We start from the raw sequence: 21,565 nt of genomic DNA on the forward strand, positions 1-21,565 counted from the left end.
GGGTAGTTGACTTACACCTTCTAGAGCACGTTGGGTGGCACGGGATACATGAGGACGTGCATTGTCCTGTTGGAACAGCAAGTTCCCTTGCCGGTCTAGGAATGGTAAAATGATGGGTTCGATGACGGTTTGGATGTACCGTGCACTATTCAGTGTCCCTCGACGATCACCAGAGGTGTACGGCCAGTGTAGGAGATCGCTCCCTACACCATGATGCCGGGTGTTGGCCCTGTGTGCCTCGGTCGTATGCAGTCCTGATTGTGGCGCTCACCTGCACGGCGCCAAACACGCATACGACCATCATTGGCACCAAGGCAGAAGCGACTCTCATCGCTGAAGACGACACGTCTCCATTCGTCCCTCCATTCACGCCTGTCGCGACACCACTGGAGGCGGGCTGCACGATGTTGGGGCGTGAGCGGAAGACGGCCTAACGGTGTGCGGGACCGTAGCCCAGCTTCATGGAGACGGTTGCGAATGATCCTCGCCGATACCCCAGGAGCAACGGTGTCCCTAATTTGCTGGGAAGTGGCGGTGCGGTCCCCTACGGCACTGCGTAGGATCCTACGGTCTTGGCGTGCATCCGTGCGTCGCTGCGGTCCGGTCCCAGGTCGACGGGCACGTGCACCTTCCGCCGACCACTGGCGACAACATCGATGTACTGTGGAGACCTCACGCCCCACGTGTTGAGCAATTCGGTGGTACGTCCACCCGGCCTCCCGCATGCCCACTATACGCCCTCGCTCAAAGTCCGTCAACTGCACATACGGTTCACGTCCACGCTGTCGCGGCATGCTACTAGTGTTAAAGACTGCGATGGAGCTCCGTATGCCACGGCAAACTGGCTGACACTGAAGGCGGCGGTGCACAAATGCTGCGCAGCTAGCGCCATTCGACGGCCAACACCGCGGTTCCTGGTGTGTCCGCTGTGCCGTGCGTGCGATCATTGCTTGTACAGCCCTCTCGCAGTGTCCGGAGCAAGTATGGTGGGTCTGACACACCGGTGTCAATGTGTTCTTTTTTCCATTTCCAGGAATATATATATATATATATATATATATATATATATATATATATATATATATATATATATATATATATTCTACCGATTTCCATTCCCTTCGGATAATTTCATCGTAGTGCGTCGCTTGTTTTTTTTCTATCGTAGATTATTTTCATTTTAATCGCAGAGATAGTCACTAATTTTATCCCATTATCTGTCACGACTGCTTTACACTTATTAAGTTTGTTGATGGTTGATCTGACCGTTGCGAATCGTCATCATTTTGCTTTCCTTCGAGAATACTTTTGAAACTCCCCCTTTGAAGATTAAGAATGACAGTGCTGGAAAAACTCTTAGGTTATTTGATTTTTAAACAGCTGAGCAAAGCTCAATGTACTCCGTTTTCTCTTTACTTGTTCTGATCATCACTAAACTGACACACAATATTGTAGCACAACGCAATCTGACTTCCAATAATCCCTACAAAAGAACAGCCCTGACCACCAATAACTTATACCTTTCATGAATCACCTACCTCACAAAAATGTTCGTTACTCGAACTACTGCAATACAGCGAGCGCCAATACTGCCAGCTAAGTAAAAGATTCTAACTAGTGAAGGAATTAACTACTGATAAGCATAGTTATCAAATGAAAGCTTTTGATAAAGAACAAACAATGTATTTACCTCAATAGTGTTCAAAAAAGTTCGTGACATCAAGTTTTACGAATTTCCTTGTTCTGACGGACCTACGTCCAGGTCGTCCGCTCATAGTAGTCTCTCAAAACTCTGGCATCTCTCTCCCCAAATCCACCACTGCTGCTGGCTCACATCCAACTGTCCAACTGCCCAACTGCCCAACGCGAATATTCCAACAATGAGTCCAACGAGCCACAGACTGCACACAGCACAGTAAGCGATTTTCATACAGAGCACTACGTGGCGTTGCCAACATAAAAACCTAAACAGCCTTCTTACACTTTTAAGAATTACTTTTCAATTCTTTTGTATTATAAATTCTGTCCCATAAACATATATAACATCACTTTTGTCAGCGTCGCTGTTTTTCCCAATTTGAACAAAAAAGTTCCGAAATGTTATGAGAGAGTGGAGGGAATACATCCACCAATAAATAACAGACTGTCCCGACCTAATTCAGAATAGTGTGACTCAGACGGTCACCAACATTGTTGCAAATGTAGACCAGTACTACTTCACGATGGAGTTTGAAACCTTGAAAAGTGTCGTACAGTGTTAATAAAATCATTTGTAACTTGTTGCAGTTGTCACTCTATTTTGCATACTCTCATTTATTATAAGCAAAGATGGACTACGCTAAAAACATTTGATTTCAAATAAAATCTTTTGTGTTGCTCCATAACACAAATACAAGGAATTATTGCGCTTACTGCATGTGCTGTATTCAGCAAAGTGACTTCATGTATTTGATGGTACGCCTGGCCTCTTGCCATGACTTTCCATGTTCATATGCATCCAGATATTTAAACTCTTCATCCAGTTCAGGTATCAGGTCATTCAATGAATTTTTCAGACACACCTTGTACTAGAAAAAAATTATAATTTAACAGAATATAGTAATTCAGGTATTCTGTATTTCTTGTCTTTGTCATTCAGAACATGAGAGAACCGTATGGCGCTAGTAAAGTGGTTTAGAACCGAGCAATGATCTCTGATAGTATGATGTGGGGTACGTTAAGCTAAGCATAATGCTCTTCCTGGTGCAAGGGTCAGATAAGCGAAGGTTTGTGAGTCGTTTTATTAAAGTGCCTCTGTTCTCGGTCAGTTTAATGAAAAACGTCTCACAATTATGGTATTACCCTTAATTTTAATTTACCTTAAGACTGATCTGAACTACCATATATTTTTAAAAAATATCCGAATATGTTGAAGTGGTCTTCCAATAGAGCTAGTGGTGAAGCTGAATTTTATTTAGTGTTATTATCTGCTCTTGTGAGGTGATAAATAAAAGGCAAATGTTGAATGGAATGAAATATTTACGTTTCTTATTTTCTGTTTTACAATGTACTAGGTTTCACAGAGAGAAGAAACCCAATTTGTTTACTGCAGCACTTCCAAGCAGTTGGAGTAGAGCAGATGGTCTGATAACAGTCGCCATCTATGCTTTCAGGCGCAGCGATGCCCCTTTAGGGAGAGACGACACCCTGCTGTTCACAACCGGCTTCTTCTGGTTAAGCGGAACTCTGTTCACGTTCTGGGGCCTGGACACCGGAATGAAGTGCATCGTGACGCCGGAATTCAACCCCCAGACTGTACTGGACTACATCGAGAGATGCAAGGTTAGACATAAACAGATGACACAGTCTCAGATTTAAATACGGTTACTGGCCTTTAACAACAGCCATGGTTCCCCTACAGTCTTCCAATTAATCTAATTAGACCTTGCTCCCCTTTGTATTTTAAGTCCTACAACAGATTTAACATTGGTCTTGTTATCTTCAGACAGAAACCGTTTCTACAGGAAACGTCCATGGATTCACTGCATGTAGCAAAACGGAAATATTTGTAACATGTTATCAAGGCTTGAACAAAACACATTACCGGAAAAAAGTGAAGTATCCTGAAGAGGAGGACGAAACGAAATTAGACTTCACGGGTTAAGGTATGTGAAGTCAGTGATTACAAAACTGAAATAATAGCAGTGCCTGGAGCATGGGGCGAAAAGTGCTAGGGCACAAAATATAAAATTCATTCACAAATTGTATTTGTTTCGCGGAGGTATAACCTTTAAACAGGTTCATGAAACGTACTCGCAGTTGCGAATGTGGACAACCATCAGCTGTGTAATGGAACGACGACAATGAAGGTTTGTGCCGGACCAGGACTTGAACCGGCATTTCCCACTTATCGCTAGCGGTCATCTTGCCAATGGCTGTCCGAGCACGACTCCCGGCCAGATCCAAACTTCCATATGTTGTCAACCATGTGTTTACACCTGAGGCCCGATTCTATATAGTTCATACCGATCGGTGCAGTAGGTTAGTCTCAGTAGTGTCGTCATTTTCGCTTCTTTATCCGTATTTCCTATTCAGTAAGCTTCTGAGACCTGTTACTGAACGGTCCTCACGCCGATTTTTCGACAGCTGTACCGAGAGGTTTTGGATTTCGGTGTGGCCCTGTCGTTCAGTGAGCTGTGGTTTATTTATACTCATTATTTGTTCTATGAATGAATTTTAATATTGTAATTAGTTTAATTTTGACCACGATACTGTTCATATGTATGTTTTGCATTATTGAAAGTTTTCTAACAAGTGGTATTATACTGTAATGTGTGGTGACAAATAAACCAATTGGAAAGAAAAAAATACTTGGTAAGGCGACGAACTGCCGTGGCAAAGGGCAAATGTTATGAACTACAACGAACTTCTATAGCTACAGTCGCCACACGCTCTCGAAAAGGCGATAGTTAAAATTTTTTTTTCAACCAAATCGCTGATGTATCGTGTAGGTAAGTAGGCTACTTCATCATTTGGATCTCTAGGAGTAAGTTACAACCATATTCTATGCATCTTCTTATTCTTCGACAACCTCTTAAACAATTTTTCAGGTTTGTGGATATGTGTTTTGTCCATGCAACTAATTACAGGCAGTTTATTCCCATACGCGTTTCGATTCTTTTATTTATGAAGCATCAGCACAAATAAAGGAAGCGAAACACATATGGCAATAAAAAAACTGCCTTCAATTATTTGAATAGACGGGACGCACCTCCATGAATTTTGAAGCAACTGAGGAATGTCGGAAAACAGAAAAAATGACGGCTTTTTCGAGTGTTTCTATAGATGAATTTTTACAATGTGGTACTACATTCCATTGCTAACTCATATTCCGCAACGTAAAATACAAAATAAGACGTCGATTTAAATGAGAATAAAATGATATAATGTGACATTTATGACAGTTTCCAAAACACAGTGAATACTTTATCATTATCACGCATTCACGGAAGCCCGTGACCAGCGAAATTTGAACACTATTACGTACTCTAACCATACGTTACGGTTCTGTGAAGAATGGCATGCCTGTGACGGCTGCTAGCCGCTTCGAGTTTGTGCCGTTGTGGCGCTGCAGTGCGCATTCGCGGGTCTGACGCAGACTGCTTTCCATTGGTTGGCGCGAGGACAACTGACAGCACCGTTTCAGTTCGCTAGGACTGCTTGGCATCGCTTTCGAAATGTCTACTGAATAGTGTTGGGGCTCTGTTTCGAATATTTTTACCGATAGGTGTGGTACGCGAGCGCACCGAACCGATCGGCAAAATGGCGGCAAGATACAGAGTAGGGCCCCTGTACTCGTAGATCCATTACGTATAATCCCATTAAGGGGAGCCATTCATGCATGTCTGAAGGGACATTTCGTCATAATTCCGAGTAACATAGGCACTGAAATATCATATTTAAATAAGGTAATTAAATCTCAACAAATGAACTTCAAACAATTTAGGATCAGTATTCAATACGAGTTTAAAGAATAGCAAAAGTTTCAAGATTGGGAGCTAGCCATAAATGTAGGAAAATGTAAGTTAATTCAGATGAGTAGGAAACCAGCATGCAACACAAACTTGTTTAACAATACGGAGGTGTCCTGGCAGCAAGCATTTCGGGAGATGTATGCAGTTGGTAGTAACAGCGTGCAGTGGGTCATGCATGTGCAACAAAAATGAGTTCGTGTTTCTCGAGCGTGCAGCAAGCTGCTAGCTATATTGTTTGAAGAAATTATCACAGCCTACAATAAACGCCAGTAATTTATCACTCTAGTCACCCTCAGTATAAAAATAGGTCGACTGGAAGGAGATATTGAATGAAATAGCAATGAAACTATTGACAAGTAAATATTATTGTGTCATCCTGTTCTGACAAAATTAGTTCAGAAATATGTCTCGCAAATTTCTTGGCACCATTGAATTTAGATGCTATCGTTTGACTTGCGTAATGCTGTTTTTGATTAAAATAAAATTTTAAAAAGCCAAAAGTTGTTGAACTGACTTTTACTTACGTCAAGATAACTGCAAGTTTTTCCTCAGGTGATATATTAGAATTGAAATTGGTGCAGGATTTATCTCAAGCATGCATCGATCTTTTCCAAAACGTAATCAAATGTAGACATGGACATTCTCGTGCATTCAAGGAACTTACCATAGACTTTCACAAAATGTAGTAAATTCTCGAAACGATTCTCTCTGTTTCATTAAAATACCTGAAGCTTTCCTTACAGTGAAAAAAATCGATTTTCACAAATGATGCCCTTCCTGTACAAAATCGGACAACAATGCATTCGACTCTATTGTTTGCCTGCACGTATAAGAACTACTGCACAACCTTGTTTTTGTGATTTTAAAGAACTATTTGGTAAAAAATTATTGTGCCCTCAATGTGTAGCTTGATAATACACTATCGTTCCATTTACGCCTACAATCATTAAGTTTCTTCAATTTCTGTCTTGGTTTGGCAAAAGAAGCAAAACTTAATATGACATCTAGATAAAGACGCTCTTGGCGTTTTTAAAAAGTCGTCACTGGTGGCACTACTGAAAAAAGAAAGTTTAAAAAGTCAGATGAAAATAAATCTTCTGTTACAATTCCACGAGAGGCCTATAACCCAGTGTACCATTAACAATGAACAGCTGCGGCTGCAACTTAGCAAAGGATTTTGTTTCTAGACTTCATTATTTCTGACGTATGAAAAAGTACAGCGAACAGTGTATCATCTTTTCGTTCCTATCCCTTTACGGATTGAGAGTGTGAAACTTCTTACCAGAAATATCTTTTAATTTATCAGTGATACTGATGTTGACGTATAGTTGGCAAGATTCTGCAAGTCGTCAATGTGTTCAGCGAAAAGAGTTTTACTGTGTCAGTCCTACATGGCAGCAAAAATGCAACACTGTCTTATGAAAATCATATCTGAAGCCTATTTATTTGTGGATAAAAAGGTTACAAAAGCATGATATTCATTACTTTATGAACCGCTTGGGACTACGCACTAAGGTTAAAATAGGTTATAAATATGTGGAATCTATCTTCAACACATTAAAAGATAACTATGTAAGGTGAAGAAGTTCACCACTCCACTCTGAAGAGAGATAGAAAGAAAACTATGGTACACTATTTTCTGCGATTTATTTTCGTATTTTTCAGATGGAGAACAGGGAGACATAATTTTTGTAAATTTCTATTCCAGAGGCTCACTATTAAAAATATGATGGCTTACACGTTTCCACCAAAACTACAACAGAATTGGCGATTTAATTTGTCTGAATTTCTAACCATTTCTAGTTTTAAGAAGTTTAATCTACTCTGAGTAACAGCTGCATTTCTCTTCTTGGCTGGTTTAATTGTGCTTCGCTGGTTTAATTGTGCTTCTTTTGCCAAAACGCAGTATCAATTCACAAACTCACCTGGCAAAAGTTAGAATCTTGAAGCAGTGTGTCTTATTAAACAACCAAAACGCGACCACATAGACCAATACCTTACAGGAAACCTCATTGGGTTGGTTTGCTGTAACATAAGACAAGATATTTCACTTTTATTTTCATACTAGCATATTCTCTTTTCGCTAGCTACCAGTAACTTTTTAAAAATTACAGTACTGGATTAAAAAAAATACGCTGCAGATCCCGCTATATTGACATACATGTGATCAGAAGACATTGTGCTACATAAATTCCATTTTCTTGAGATTGGAGACAGATAGAGACCTCCTCACAAGTCTCACAGAAGATTTAATATCTTCGCTGAATTTAATTTGCAGCAACAAATGGTATACATTTGAAAACTTAATAAACCACGGAATAATGTAAATAGAGAGGTAAAAATTGACACACGTGCTTCGAATGACATGGGATTTTATTAGAACCAAAAAAACCGTTATCGGACCTTTTTTCTTCGCGGAAATGGATGATTCTAGATGTGTAATTGCTACCGTGATGGGTGAGAGGTACGCCGATAAGTTACAGAATCGCATCATCCCCAGCCTGCCTGATAAACACCTTCTGGAACGTACGATGTTTAAGCAGAATGGCGCTCCACCCCATTTTGCTAGACGCGTGAAAGATCTCTTGCCCGCGTCGTTTGGCGATGTTCGTGTGCTTAGCCACCACTTACGTCATGCTTGGCCTCCCAGGTCCCCAGACCTCAGTCCGTGCGATTATTGGCTTTGGGGTTACCTGAAGTCGCAAGTGTATCGTGATCGACCGACATCTCTAGGGATGCCGAAAGAAAACACCCGACGCCAGTGCGTCACCATAACTCCGGACATGCTTTACAGTGCTGTTCACAACATTATTCCTCGACTACAGTTATCGTTGAGGAATGCGTCACCATAACTCCGGACATGCTTTACAGTGCTGTTCACAAAATTATTCCTCGACTACAGTTATCGTTGAGGAATGATGGTGGACATATTGAGGATTTCCTGTAAAGAACATCATGTTTGCTTTGTCTTACTTTGTTATGTTAATTCTTGCTATTCTGATCAGATGAAGCGCCATCTGTCGGACGTTTTTTGAACTTTTGTATTTTTTTTTGGTTCTAATAAAACCCCATGTCATTCAAAGCACGTGTGTCAATTTGTACCTCTCTATCTACATTGTTGTTGTTGTTGTTGTGGTCTTCAGTCCTGAGACTGGTTTGATGCAGCTCTCCGTGCTAATCTATCCTGTGCAAGCTCCTTCATCTCCCAGCACCTACTGCAACCTACATCCTTCTGAATCTGCTTAGTGTATTCATCTGTTGGTCTCGCTCTACGATTTTTACCTTCCACGCTGCCCTCCAATGCTAAATTTGTGATCCCTTGATGCCTCAGGACATGTCCTACCAACCGATCCCTTCTTCTAGTCCAGTTGTGCCACAAACTTCTCTTCTCCCCAATCCTATTCAATACTTCCTCATTAGTTACGTGATCTACCCACCTAATCTTCAACATTCTTCTGTAGCACCACATTTCGAAAGCTTCTATTCTCTTCTTGTCTAAACTATTTATCGTCCATGTTTCACTTCCATACGTGGCTACACTGCGCACAACTACTTTCAGAAACGAGTTCCTGACACTTAAATCTATACTGGATGTTAACAAATTTCTTTTCTTCAGAAACGCTTTCCTTGTCATTAACAGTCTACGTTTTATATCCTCTCTACTTCGACCATCATCAGTTATTTTGCTCCCCAAATAGCAAAACTCCTTTACTACTTTAAGGGTCTCATTTCCTAATCTCATTCCCTCAGCATCAGCCGACTTAATTCGACTACATTCCATTATCCTCGTTTTGCTTTTATTGATGTTCATCTTATATCCTCCTTTCAAGATACTGTCCATTCCGTTCAACTGCTCTTCCAAGTCCTTTGCTGTCTCTGACAGAATTACAATGTCATCGGCGAACCTCTAAGTTTTTATTTCTTCTCCCTGGATTTTAATACCCACTCCAAATTTTTCTTTTGTTTCCTTTACTGCTTGCTCATTATACAGATTGAATAACATCGGGGAGAAGCTACACATTATTCCGTGATTTATTCAGTTTTCAAATTTATACTGACTTTTTGAGCACCCGGTATGTCCTATAGATTCTTTGTTGTTGTATAAGACAGCTTGCCGTTTTTAATTTTCGTTTAATGTGTATCGTTAAGTTCCATAACCTTTATAATCACATATTTTACATGCATTTTTATACCAAAAGTCTGATGATTAATCTCGTAGTTTAAAGTTTCCGATGCCCATTTGAGGAAATGTGCTCGTTTCTTAGTTTGGCTACGCTTTGGCCACTAGTGTAGCGAGACGAGTCACAGGAAGGGAAAAGGTGACGTGTGTTTTTCCGCAGCCCACCGCCATCTTCATGCCGCCGAACCAGTGGGTGTCGCTGGCTCGCCATTGCCCGGAAGCCCGACTGCGGCCGGCGATGCAGCAGGTGCGTCTGTGCTTCACCGGAGGAGCCGCTCTCAACGCGGAGACGCAGGCGTGGGTGGAGGCGCGCACGGGCCGGCCGCTGTCGCAGTGGTACGGCCAGACCGAGGCTTTACCGGTGTGCAACGTGCTCGCCAGCGCTCACCGGCCGCCGCCTGGCTCCGTGGGTCGCCTCCATGCCGGGGTGCAGGGCAAGGTACACCACGCAGCTACACGCCTGTCAGCTGCGTCAGCCCTCTGGACATTGCTAAACATTACTTAGCTACATATTCTGTAGATCATTTCTACACCTGATACTAAAACGTAGACTTTCACGGCCGGAAATGTCATGTGCTTTATGATTATCCGGGCTGTTATGCCGTGGTCGGTCGATGAATTTGGTCACAATTCCCAACGTTTCGTCTCCGTCTGCAGGAGACATCTTCAAGGAGGTCTGTAGCTCGATGGAAGGTCCAACACACCCGCTGGCCCTCTTTGAGGATGTCTTCAACAGACGGAGACGAAACGTTGGAAATTGAGACAAAATTCATCGACCGACCACGGCATAACAGCCCGGATAATCATAATGGACATGACATTTCTACAACTGCCATCGAAAGGAAGTATACTTTCTTTGCAGCCGTACACTGAGGAGACAGAAGTCACGGTGTATGTCCTTATATCGTGTCGGACCTCCTTATGACCGAAAACTCGACGTTGCTTGGGATCAACAAGTCGTTGGAAGTCCCCTGCAGAAATATTGAGCCATGCTACACCTATACCCGTCCAAAGCTACATCTACATGATTACTCTGCAATTCACATTGAAGTGCTAGGCAGAGGGCTCATCGAACCACAATCATACTATCTCTCTACCATTCCAATCCCGAACGGGACGAACGGACACCTAAACCTTTCTGATCGAGCTCTGATTTCTCTTATTTTATTTTGATGGTCATTCCTACCTATGTAGGTTGAGATCAACAAAATATTTTCGCATTCGGAAGAGAAAGTTGGTGACTGAAATTTCGTAAATAGATCTCGCCGCGACGAAAAACGTCTTTGCTTTGATGACTTCCATCCCAACTCGCGTATCATATCTGCCACACTCTCTCCCCTATTACGTGATAATACAAAACGAGCTGCCCTTTTTTGTACCCTTTCGATGTCCTCCGTCAATCCCACCTGGTAAGGATCCCACACCGCGCAGCAATATTCTAACAGAGGACGAAAGAGTGTAGTGTAAGCTGTCTCTTTAGTGGACTTGTTGCATCTTCCAAGTGTCCTGCCAATAAAACGCAACCTTTGGCTCACTTTCACCACAATATTATCTATGTGATCTTTCCAACTGAAGTTGTTCTTAATTTTAACACCCAGGTACTTAGTTGAATTGTATGCCTTGAGAATTGTAATGTTTATCGATTAATCGAATTCCAACGGATTTCTCTTGGAACGCGTGTGAATCACCTCACACTTTCCGTTATTTCGCGTCAACTGCCACCTGCCACACCATAAGCAATCTTTTCTAAATCACTGACCTTACTAGACGGTAAATTACTGCATCATCTGCGAGCAACCAAAGAGAACTGCTCAGATTGTCACCCAGGTCATTTATATACACTCCTGGAAATTGAAATAAGAACACCGTGAATTCATTGTCCCATTAAGGGGAAACTTTATTGACACATTCCTGGGGTCAGATACATCACATGATCACACTGACAGAACCACAGGCACATAGACACAGGCAACAGAGCATGCTCAATGTCGGCACTAGTACAGTGTATATCCACCTTTCGCAGCAATGCAGGCTGCTATTCTCCCATGGAGACGATCGTAGAGATGCTGGATGTAGTCCTGTGGAACGGCTTGCCATCCCATTTCCACCTGGCGCCTCAGTTGGACTAGCGTTCGTGCTGGACGTGCAGATCGCGTGAGACGACACTTCATCCAGTCCCAAACATGCTCAATGGGCGACAGATCCGGAGATCTTGCTGGCCAGGGTAGTTGACTTACACCTTCTAGAGCACGTTGGGTGGCACGGGATACATGCTGACGTGCATTGTCCTGTTGGAACAGCAAGTTCCCTTGCCGGTCTAGGAATGGTAGAACGATGGGTTCGATGACGGTTTGGATGTACCGTGCACTATTCAGTGTCCCATCGACGATCACCAGAGGTGTACGGCCAGTGTAGGAGATCGCTCCCCACACCATGATGCCGGGTGTTGGCCCTGTGTGCCTCGGTCGTATGCAGTCCTGATTGTGGCGCTCACCTGCACGGCGCCAAACACGCATACGACCATCATTGGCACCAAGGCAGAAGCGACTCTTCATCGCTGAAGACGACACCTGTCCATTCGTCCTTCCATTCACGCCTGACGCGACACCACTGGAGGCGGGCTGCACGATGTTGGGGCGTGAGCGGAAGACGGCCCAACGGTGTGCGGGACCGTAGCCCAGCTTCATGGAGACGGTTGCGAATGGTCTTCGCCGATACCCCAGGAGCAACAGTGTCCCTAATTTGCTGGGAAGTGGCGGTGCGGTCCCCTACGGCACTGCGTAGGATCCTACGGTCTTTGCCTGCATCCGTGCGTCGCTGCGGTCCGGTCCCAGGTCGACGGGCACGTGCACCTTCCGCCGACCACTGGCGACAACATCGATGTACTGTGGAGACCTCACGCTTCACGTGTTGAGCAATTCGGCGGTAAGTTCACCCGGCCTCCCGCATGCCCACTATACGCCCTCGCTCAAAGTCCGTCAACTGCACATACGGTTCACGTCCACGCTGCCGCAGCATGCTACCAGTGTTAAAGACTGCGATGGAACTCCGTATGCCACGGCAAACTGGCTGACACTGACGGCGGCGGTGCATAAATGCTGCGTAGCTAGCGCCATTCGACGGCCAACACCGCGGTTCCTGGTGTATCCGCTGTGCCGTGCGTGTGATCATTGCTTGTACAGCCCTCTCGCAGTGTCCGGAGCAAGTATGGTGGGTCTGACACACCGGTGTCAATGTGTTCTTTTTTCCATTTCCAAGAAACAGAAAACAGCAGAGGTCCCAGGACGCTTCCCTGGTGAACACCTGATATCACTTCAGTTTTGCTCGATGATTTGCCGCCTATTACTACGTACTGCGACCTTCCTGACAGGAAATCACGAATCCAGTCGCACAACTGAGACGGTACCCCATAGGCCCGCAGCTTGTTTAGAAGTCGCTTGTGAGGAGCGGTGTCAAAAGCTTTCCGGAAATCTAGAAATACGGAATCAACTTGAGAAAGTGTTGCCGGTGCAGGATCTTGTACACGAACTGGCATCTCATTTACGTCCCATAAATGTTCGATGGGATTCATGCCATGTGATCTGGGCGGCCAGATCATTCGCTCGAATTGACCAAAATGTGCTTGAAACCAATCGCGAACAAATGTGGCTCGGTGACCCGGCACGTCGTTGTCTGGGAAGATGAAACCAATGAATTGTTGCAAATGGTCTACAGGTAGCCGAACATAAGCATTTCCAGTCAATGATAGATTCAGTTGGATCACAGGAACTCAGTACATTCCATGTAAACACAACCAACACCATTGATAAGCCACCACCAGCTTGCACAGGGCCCTGTTGACAACTTGAGTCAGTGGCTTCGTGGGATCTGCGCCACACTCGAACCCTACCATCAGCTCTTGCCAGCTGCAGCTGGGACTTGTCTGACCAGGCCACGGTTTTCCAGTCGTCTAGGACCCACCCGACGTAGTCATGAGACCAGGACAGGTGCTGCAGGCGATTTGTGCTGTTAGCACGGTCGTCTGCTGACGCAGTCCTTTAACGCCAAATTTCGGCTCACTGCCCTAACGCATACGTTCGTTGTACGTCCCAAATGAATTCCTGCAGTTATTTCACGCACTGATGCTTGTCTGTTAGCACTGTCAGCTCTACGCAAACGCCGCTACTCTTGTCGTTAAGTGTAGGCCGTGGTGAGAGGTAATGCCTGAAATCTGGTATTCTCGTAGCACTCTTGATGCTGCGGATCTCGAAATACGGAATGCCTTACAATTTCCAAAATGGAATATTCCATGAGTCTAACTGCAATTACCATCCCGCTTTCAATGTCTATTAATTCCCAACGGATGCCTTTTCACACGAACCACTTAAGTACAAATGTCAGCTCCGCCAAAGCCCTGCCCCCTTATACCTTGTGTACGCGATACAAAAATGGCTCAAATGGCTCTGAGCACTATGAGACTTAACATCTGTGGTCATCAGTCCCCTAGAACTTAGAACTACTTAAACCTAACTAACCTAAGGACAGCACACACATCCATGCCCGAGGCAGGATTCTAACCTGCGACCGTAGCGTACGCGATACTATCGCCTTCTATATATGTGTGTATCACTATCGCATGACTTTTGTCACCTCCATGTATGTGTCTGCATATTGGCCACTTTTCAAGCTATTAAGTAGCACAGTGGCTTAAACGAAATAAACATGGAATGGAAAACGTATTAATTAAACCAACTTTACCATCGCTACAACTGGAAGAGTGTCAACAAAATCTTAAGCTAAACTGGTCAGAACTGTATCTGTTGTATGTCAGTGGCCAGTTACTCTTGTGCATAGGTGGAACACTATTAATTATCCAGGATAGGCAGCGTGCCAAAGACGATATGTCTTTTGTAAAATGCTGAAAAGCCACAAACATCCACAATTTCCTGTCTCCTTCATCTAGCACTCAAGGATGGTCCTGCTTTTCTGATCTAATATGTGAACACTGTAATTACTCACTATTTATTTTAATAAATTGAGAAGTAGGAGTGATTAGCCATAAATAGTGGTGGATTGACAATTGCAGATGTGTCAGGCATCTACTGTCTCAGATGTGTGCACGCGGAAGACAGCGGTATCAGGCGAACGTCTTGTCTTCCATGCCTTTAACGATGCTTCTGAAAATCATGTTAATAGTAATCTTTAGCACGGTATTCATTTGTAGAACGAGATTTGACGTGCGTTAGACGTTTGTAGAACGAAGAAGGATACTTCGATCGCTTTGAAATTTAGAGCAGATACGAGTTCGAGAAACAATATGTAATTTACATAGTCTGAAATTTGATGAACTGGTTGCAGAGGAAGGATCTGCAATGCCATGAACACTAGAAACCAGTTATCCCCCGTTTATCAGATCTTTTTTACGCGTTTCGAGCAATCATCAGAAGCCTGGTTCAAGCGAAAACTAGAGGATTATATAGTCACATAGTTGACTTGCAACGAAGAGGAGTATCAATTTGAACGCGGAGCCGATTTTACTATGCTTTCCGTTGAGGTGGCAGTCCGGCGTTCCGGGGACTATTTGACGTGTGTCGACTTGGTATATAAACGAGCATGTACTGCTGCGCCTGCTGGGTCGGCAACCCATCCGACGGTCAGGCCGAGTTTGCCACCTACCGCACAGGCGTTACCTCAGTGAAATTTTGTTCGGAGCTGCCACAGAGTGAACCAAATGTACGTACACTACATGATGGTTGTTAAGTTTGTGTATAAATGGTTGTTATATGGTAAGAAATAGAGCTGCGCTCTACCGAAACCACACTTCAGTGGTTTTGGTACGGTACATAAATGACGTACTAAATTTTAGTGATTGGTAGCATCGGTACGGAAACGAAGAGAAATGAATGTATGAGAAAGAAAGTGGGTGTCAACAGCTTCTGTTAGTTTTGCACATAATCAGAACGGCACATCGTTCAGTATTATTCCAATGTGTATTTTATATCCTTACAAAATATAAAATGAATTTTATAAGTAATAAAAATTAATTGATCGCGTAACCAAAACAATCTGATGCAAGTAGAGTTTGTATTGTATGTTAACCGGGGACCTAGTAAGGCTCCGTCCCCGCCGCAGCCGCAGTGCTCCACAACCCCACGACGACTACCGCAGTCCACTTCACCCCTCGGCCGCCCCACACCTAACCACTTTCAGGGTTATTGTGCGGTTCGGTCCCTAGTGGACCTCCCCACCCCCCCCACCCCCCTCCAGGGAACGTCTCACACCAGACGAGTGTAACCCTTATGTATGCGGGGTAGAGTACTGTTGGTGTACGCGTACGTGGAAAGCAATCGCCAACATAGTATAACTGAGGCGAAATAAGAGGAACCAGCCCGCATTCGCCGAGGCAGATGGAAAACCGCCTAAAAACCATCCACAGACTGGCCGGCTCACCGGAATTCGACACAAGTCCTCCGGGTGGATTCGTGTCGGGGACCAGGCACTCCTTCCCGCCCGCAAAAGTAGAGTTTACATGCACAGACATAAAAAATCAGAACACTGTTGTTATTTTGTGCTCAATAGAACGTCCTTAATAATTATCGCATGCAATCGTTTCCTGTTATTACTGACAAGTGCGAAGTTGTTTATGAATAACAAAAATTTATTTTATAAAGGTCGACGAAGTACTGAAATGATATTTGGTAGGTTTTGCTTTTGGGTTTTTTCTTTTTTTTTCTTTCCTCTTTAGATAATAGCGTTTTCTAGCCCTAAATGATAAATATATATTTTTTTATTTTTGCTACAACATCCCTCTGTTTCGAGTTATAAATCATCAGTTTTCCAGTAAAGCCAGAATTAAAAATTGTCAGTTTCAATTTAGCTATAAATACTATTTATTTTCAAATAATGCACACAAGAGGATAAATGCTCAGAACAATAATGTTACGTAGGTTACGCGGCCCTCAGTTTCTAGACCGTTCGCCGCTTCCAGTTTCTGCGGGAAACTAGTAAGACATTGATCTCATACGCAAACAGAGCGATCGAAATGAGGTAACGTCCGACAATTATGTAACACACCTAATATACAGGTAACGCGGTTGCGATCCTAACTAACCAAGGCTCCTAGTAAAATTACTGTAGTATACGCTTACGATAGTCTACGGTAGCTTACTATAGTTTTACTGCTTTAGTAAGAAGACAAGCTTCAAGAGACGATCAGTTAGAGAAAGGCACAGTTGTGCAAAGAGAGGTTAGCTTCACAAAGCTTTGTTGCACATTGTAGCAAAAATGTCACGAGGAGAAGACAGTGATTCATCGAGTGCGTCATTTATGCTACATGAATGTCGCCTATTAGTGCGACTGCTATCACACGACGATGATAATTCGTCTGACTCTTCAATAAGGATTTGACCCTCCAGGAAGCCAGCCAAACACTGTCCGGTTTACGAGTGCCCGCGATGCCAAGTTAAATACTTCCACACGTCAGTGAACGCACGCTTATTTATGCTACACAAACGACAAATATTTCCAAGTGTTTGAATCAATGGGTTGCAAAAAACAGGGATGAAGTAAAGTGGTTTGTTGGAATTGATTTTGTGGACGGGATCGGTGAAACTTCCATCCGTACATCTATGTTGCTTCATTCAAACATTGTCACGAGAGGTAACGAGAAGATATCGTTACTGTTGAGAATGCTGCATCTCGCAGGCAATACAAAAGTTGATCCTTCAGATCGCCTCTCAAAGTTCATCATCATCGACAAAAATTTTAAAAAAATACTATGAATCTAAGGGTCTCTAATACTGTTCCGAGGACGAATTATATTCAGGCAATATTTGAGACAAAAGAGCCGCAAGAACGACATTAATAAGTTTAAACTGTGCTACGATAAAGGATACTGCTACAGTTTTCGTATTCACACTGACAAATTATTTGAAAATACTACAACGTTTTCTGGTACCCTTCGAATAAATCGCAAAGCAATTCCCAAATAAAATTGTAATGATGAAACTGAAGCGAGGGGAGTGGATCGCAAAACAAAATATTCAAGCAATTACGGTTCTAAGATGGAAGGAAAAAAGACACATTTCGGTTTTTTCCACCAAACATTCTAGTGAAATAGAAATCTTGTCTACAAAAAGAGTTCTCGTCGAAAACCAAAAATCGTTGCTGAATATAATAAAGGAAAAACTGCTATTGATCTGTCTGGTCACATGAGTCCATACAGCAAGCAGTCAATTGAGGATGATAAAATGGCGTCAAAAGTTAGCAATCGACCTTTTCCGAATGCCGCTGTTGTGAACACGTTACATGTACGGAAAATGTCAGTCACAATCTTTCGGAAACAATTGGCAGTCACATGAAGCAACTGCAGTCAGTATCGATACAAGAAGAAGTGAACACCAGTTGGTAACAAACGAAGTTAAGGCACATAAAAGTGCGGAATATTGTTCTGAATGTTGCGAGACAAATACTAAAACATTCGGCCCCAATGCACCTAGAAAATTAATTGTAAAGTTTTTTCCCTTGTGCAATGCGTCGAAATCTAAGCCCCACATTTGTACTGAATATTTTAATAAACTTCAATAAAATTACAACATTTGTTTGTAACCTTGACACTGCCGTCCCTATGCACTGATATCTTCCAAACGAAGAGTCCATTGACAGTTCCACGGGACTGACGGCGTGCTTAACATCTAGAAATCACGAATTGTCTCAAGCCCAAATCCATGCACCGAAATAACTTACCCATCCTCTTTAACCAGCATAATGACTCGAGGATGCTGCCCCACCGTCGTTCTATAGACCTTTATTGTTAGAAATGATGCACACACAAAGTCACTTCCTAGTCTTACCCAATACTTGCATGTAATAATTCTGGAAAACCTGTCGTTACTCTCATGCTTTTTCGAATCATAGTATGGAAACCGTCAGTACTCCGAAAGTACTAAATTAAATCCGGAATACCATGTGGCCAAGCGGTTCTAGGCGCTTCAGTCTGGAACCGCGCGACCGCTACGGTCGCAGGTTCGAATCCTGCCTCGGGCATGGATTTGTGTGATGTCCTTAGGTTAGTTAGGTTTAAGTAGTTCTAAGTTCTAGGGGACTGATGACCTCAGATGTTAAGTCCTATAGCGCTCAGAGCCATTTGAACCATTTTTGTTAAGTCCCATAGTGCTCAGAGCCATTTGAACCAAATCCGGAATGAACATTTTCTGCTGTGCGCTCATTTACGTGTGCTGCCCATAAAGCGGTCCACTAGCGACTCACACTTTTAAACACGCCAATACATTAGCTCGCACACTATCCACTGAACATGTGCTTCCGTGCTCGTTAGTCGCATTACGTGCACTCTGTTTTGCAAATGAATGAAGATCTACGAAACGTAACAGAAGGAAACTAACTCATTAAGTGCTGTCCTCCATTACCATACATACCCATAGGCAGATGTGGACTCTGACCATAATTTACTATTTCCTCATTCCAGATTAAAAGAGAATAGATTGTAGAAAAGCAGGAATTTAAAGAGATAGGATATGGATAATCTAAATGAGCAGATATTATTTAGAGCTTCAAAGGAAGCATTAGGCTGCAATAAGACTATGAAAAGTAACAGAAGAAGAATGGATAGCTTTGAGAGATGAAACGTCAGATGATCAAACTGGAATAAAGACAATCCTTGGATAACGCACGAAATATTGACTCTAACTGACGGACGGAGAAAATACCAAAATGCTGCAAATGAAGCAGTCATAAGAGAATACAGGCGTCTAAAAATCCTCTCCTGTTCCTTGATTTTCTCACTTTGTTCCTACTAACATAAGCTCAACGTAGCTGTCACAATAGTTACAGGGCTGCCGGAAGAGAAAATACTTCAGGCAACCTCTAGTTGTACATGTTGCAGTGTACTGGATGTCCAAGTGATTTCCTAACCACGGACTAGCCCCTGCTGGCAATAAGATTGTAAAAGAGAATCTGGTTAACAGAATAACTTTAAAATTAACGTACTTGACTAGATTCTCTTTGTAAAGAAAGTTTATTACTTTCGAAAGTCAGTAATTATCAAAAATATTATTGGCTTTTAACAATATTGACTAGATTCTCTTTGTAAAGAAAGTTTATTACTTTCGAAAGTCAGTAATTATCAAAAATATTATTGGCTTTTAACAATATTGGCAACTGAAGTTTACAGTTCATTGATTATGTGGCTCTTAAGCAATTCAAGGCGACGAATTCAAGAAGAATTTTTTTAATTTTAAAATCAGAAATACGGAATTTTGTTCCAAAAACTATGTGAAAGTTTAACACCGACCGCCGTGAGTGCTGTTTTCCAGTCAGTACAACCAAAATTGAAACTCAGTAAGGGGTTTTCACACTTAAGAAAACACGAAATATTAGTAAAAATTGTTTGTGCACATCGTACGCCTCTGTTCAGAGTTTTTGCCTGTTATTAGTTCTAATTACAGTGGCAAATTAGCTTGAAATCAATGTTTTAAAATTTTCAATATGCAATCGGCACAAGTTCTACTTATGTTGAGTACTAGCCCTCCTGTCGAGTAAACTAATCCAGTTTAGATGTATTTAAACAGTAAAGAACATTCCTTATGTTTAACAGCTATAATAATAATAAAGAGCCCACTGATGCTGCAACTGCAGTGAAACATGTCTGGGACAAAAAACAAAATAGTGTTTTCCTAAGGGCAGACCTCACTCAAAAACTTTTGTTATTATTAAAGCAAACACAGACAAAATAGCTTCAACATCAAGAAGATAATCCAGTTGGTGTATAGTAAATCACTAACTTTGCAGTGATGCAACGCCCAAAGACCACGTCGGCTCTCTGGACCTGTATAAAAAAAAAAAAAAAAGAAATTAAATCGCTAAATTTGGGCTCATAGACTGGACACTGCACAATGTTTAGTAACAGTTTCCTGTAGACAACCAGGACAATAGTGGAATGTTGTACTGTATGGTCTATATTTTCAACCAAGCTGTTTGATTAAAACCCGAAATTTTCCATATTATAAGTAGTCTTCATTTTTATGTTTTGCTGGAGTAGTCCTCATAGAACTTTTTTTTTATGGCCATTAGTATTCTGACTGATTTGATGCGGCCTGCCACGAATTTCTCTGCTGTGCTAACCTCTTCATCTCAGAGTAGCAGCCGGCCGCGGTGGTCTCGCGGTTCTAGGCGCGCAGTCCGGAACCGTGCGATGCTACGGTCGCAGGTTCGAATCCTGCCTCGGGCATGGATGTGTGTGATGTCCTTAGGTTAGTTAGGTTTAAGTAGTTCTAAGTTCTAGGGGACTGATGACCACAGCAGTTGAGTCCCATAGTGCTCAGAGCCATTTGAACCATTTGAACCATCAGAGTAGCACTTTCAACCTGCGTCCTCAATTATTTGCTGGAAGTATTCCAATCTCTGTCTTCCTCTACATCTTTTGCCCTCTACAGCTTCCTCTAGTATCTTGGAAGTCATTACCTCATGTCTTCACGATGTCCTATCATCCTGTCCCTTCTCCTTATCAGTGTTTTCCACATATGCCTTTCCTCTCCGATTCTGCGTAAAACCTCCTCATTCCTTACCTTATCAGTCCACCTAATTTTCAACATTCGCCTGTAGCACCACATCTCAAATCCTTCGATTCTCCTCTGTTCCGGTTTCCCCACAATCCATGTCTCAGTACCGCACAATGTTGTACTCCAGACGTACATTCTCAGAAATTTCTTCCTCAAATTAAGGCCGATATTTGATATTAGTAGACTTCTCCCGGACAGGAATGCCCTTTTTTTCCATTGGTAGTCTGCTTTAGATGTCCTCCTTGCTCCATCCGTCACTGGTTATTTTACTGTCTAGGTAGTAGAATTCCTTAACTTCATCTGCTTCATGACCTTTA

General features: G+C 42.7%; 1 protein-coding gene across 1 annotated transcript in view; it reads left to right on the plus strand.

Moving 5' to 3' along the window:
* Nucleotides 1-21,565, plus strand: part of LOC126281861 (uncharacterized) — a 58,468-nt gene that overhangs the window by 19,459 nt on the left and 17,444 nt on the right. The window contains exons 4-5 of the mRNA XM_049981125.1: nucleotides 3,153-3,321; nucleotides 9,854-10,132. Of these exons, the coding sequence (XP_049837082.1) occupies nucleotides 3,153-3,321; nucleotides 9,854-10,132 (448 nt within the window). The remainder of the gene's footprint in view (nucleotides 1-3,152; nucleotides 3,322-9,853; nucleotides 10,133-21,565) is intronic.

The sequence above is a fragment of the Schistocerca gregaria genome, chromosome 7 (genome assembly GCF_023897955.1).
Source record: "Schistocerca gregaria isolate iqSchGreg1 chromosome 7, iqSchGreg1.2, whole genome shotgun sequence".
Classification (NCBI taxonomy): domain Eukaryota; kingdom Metazoa; phylum Arthropoda; class Insecta; order Orthoptera; family Acrididae; genus Schistocerca; species Schistocerca gregaria.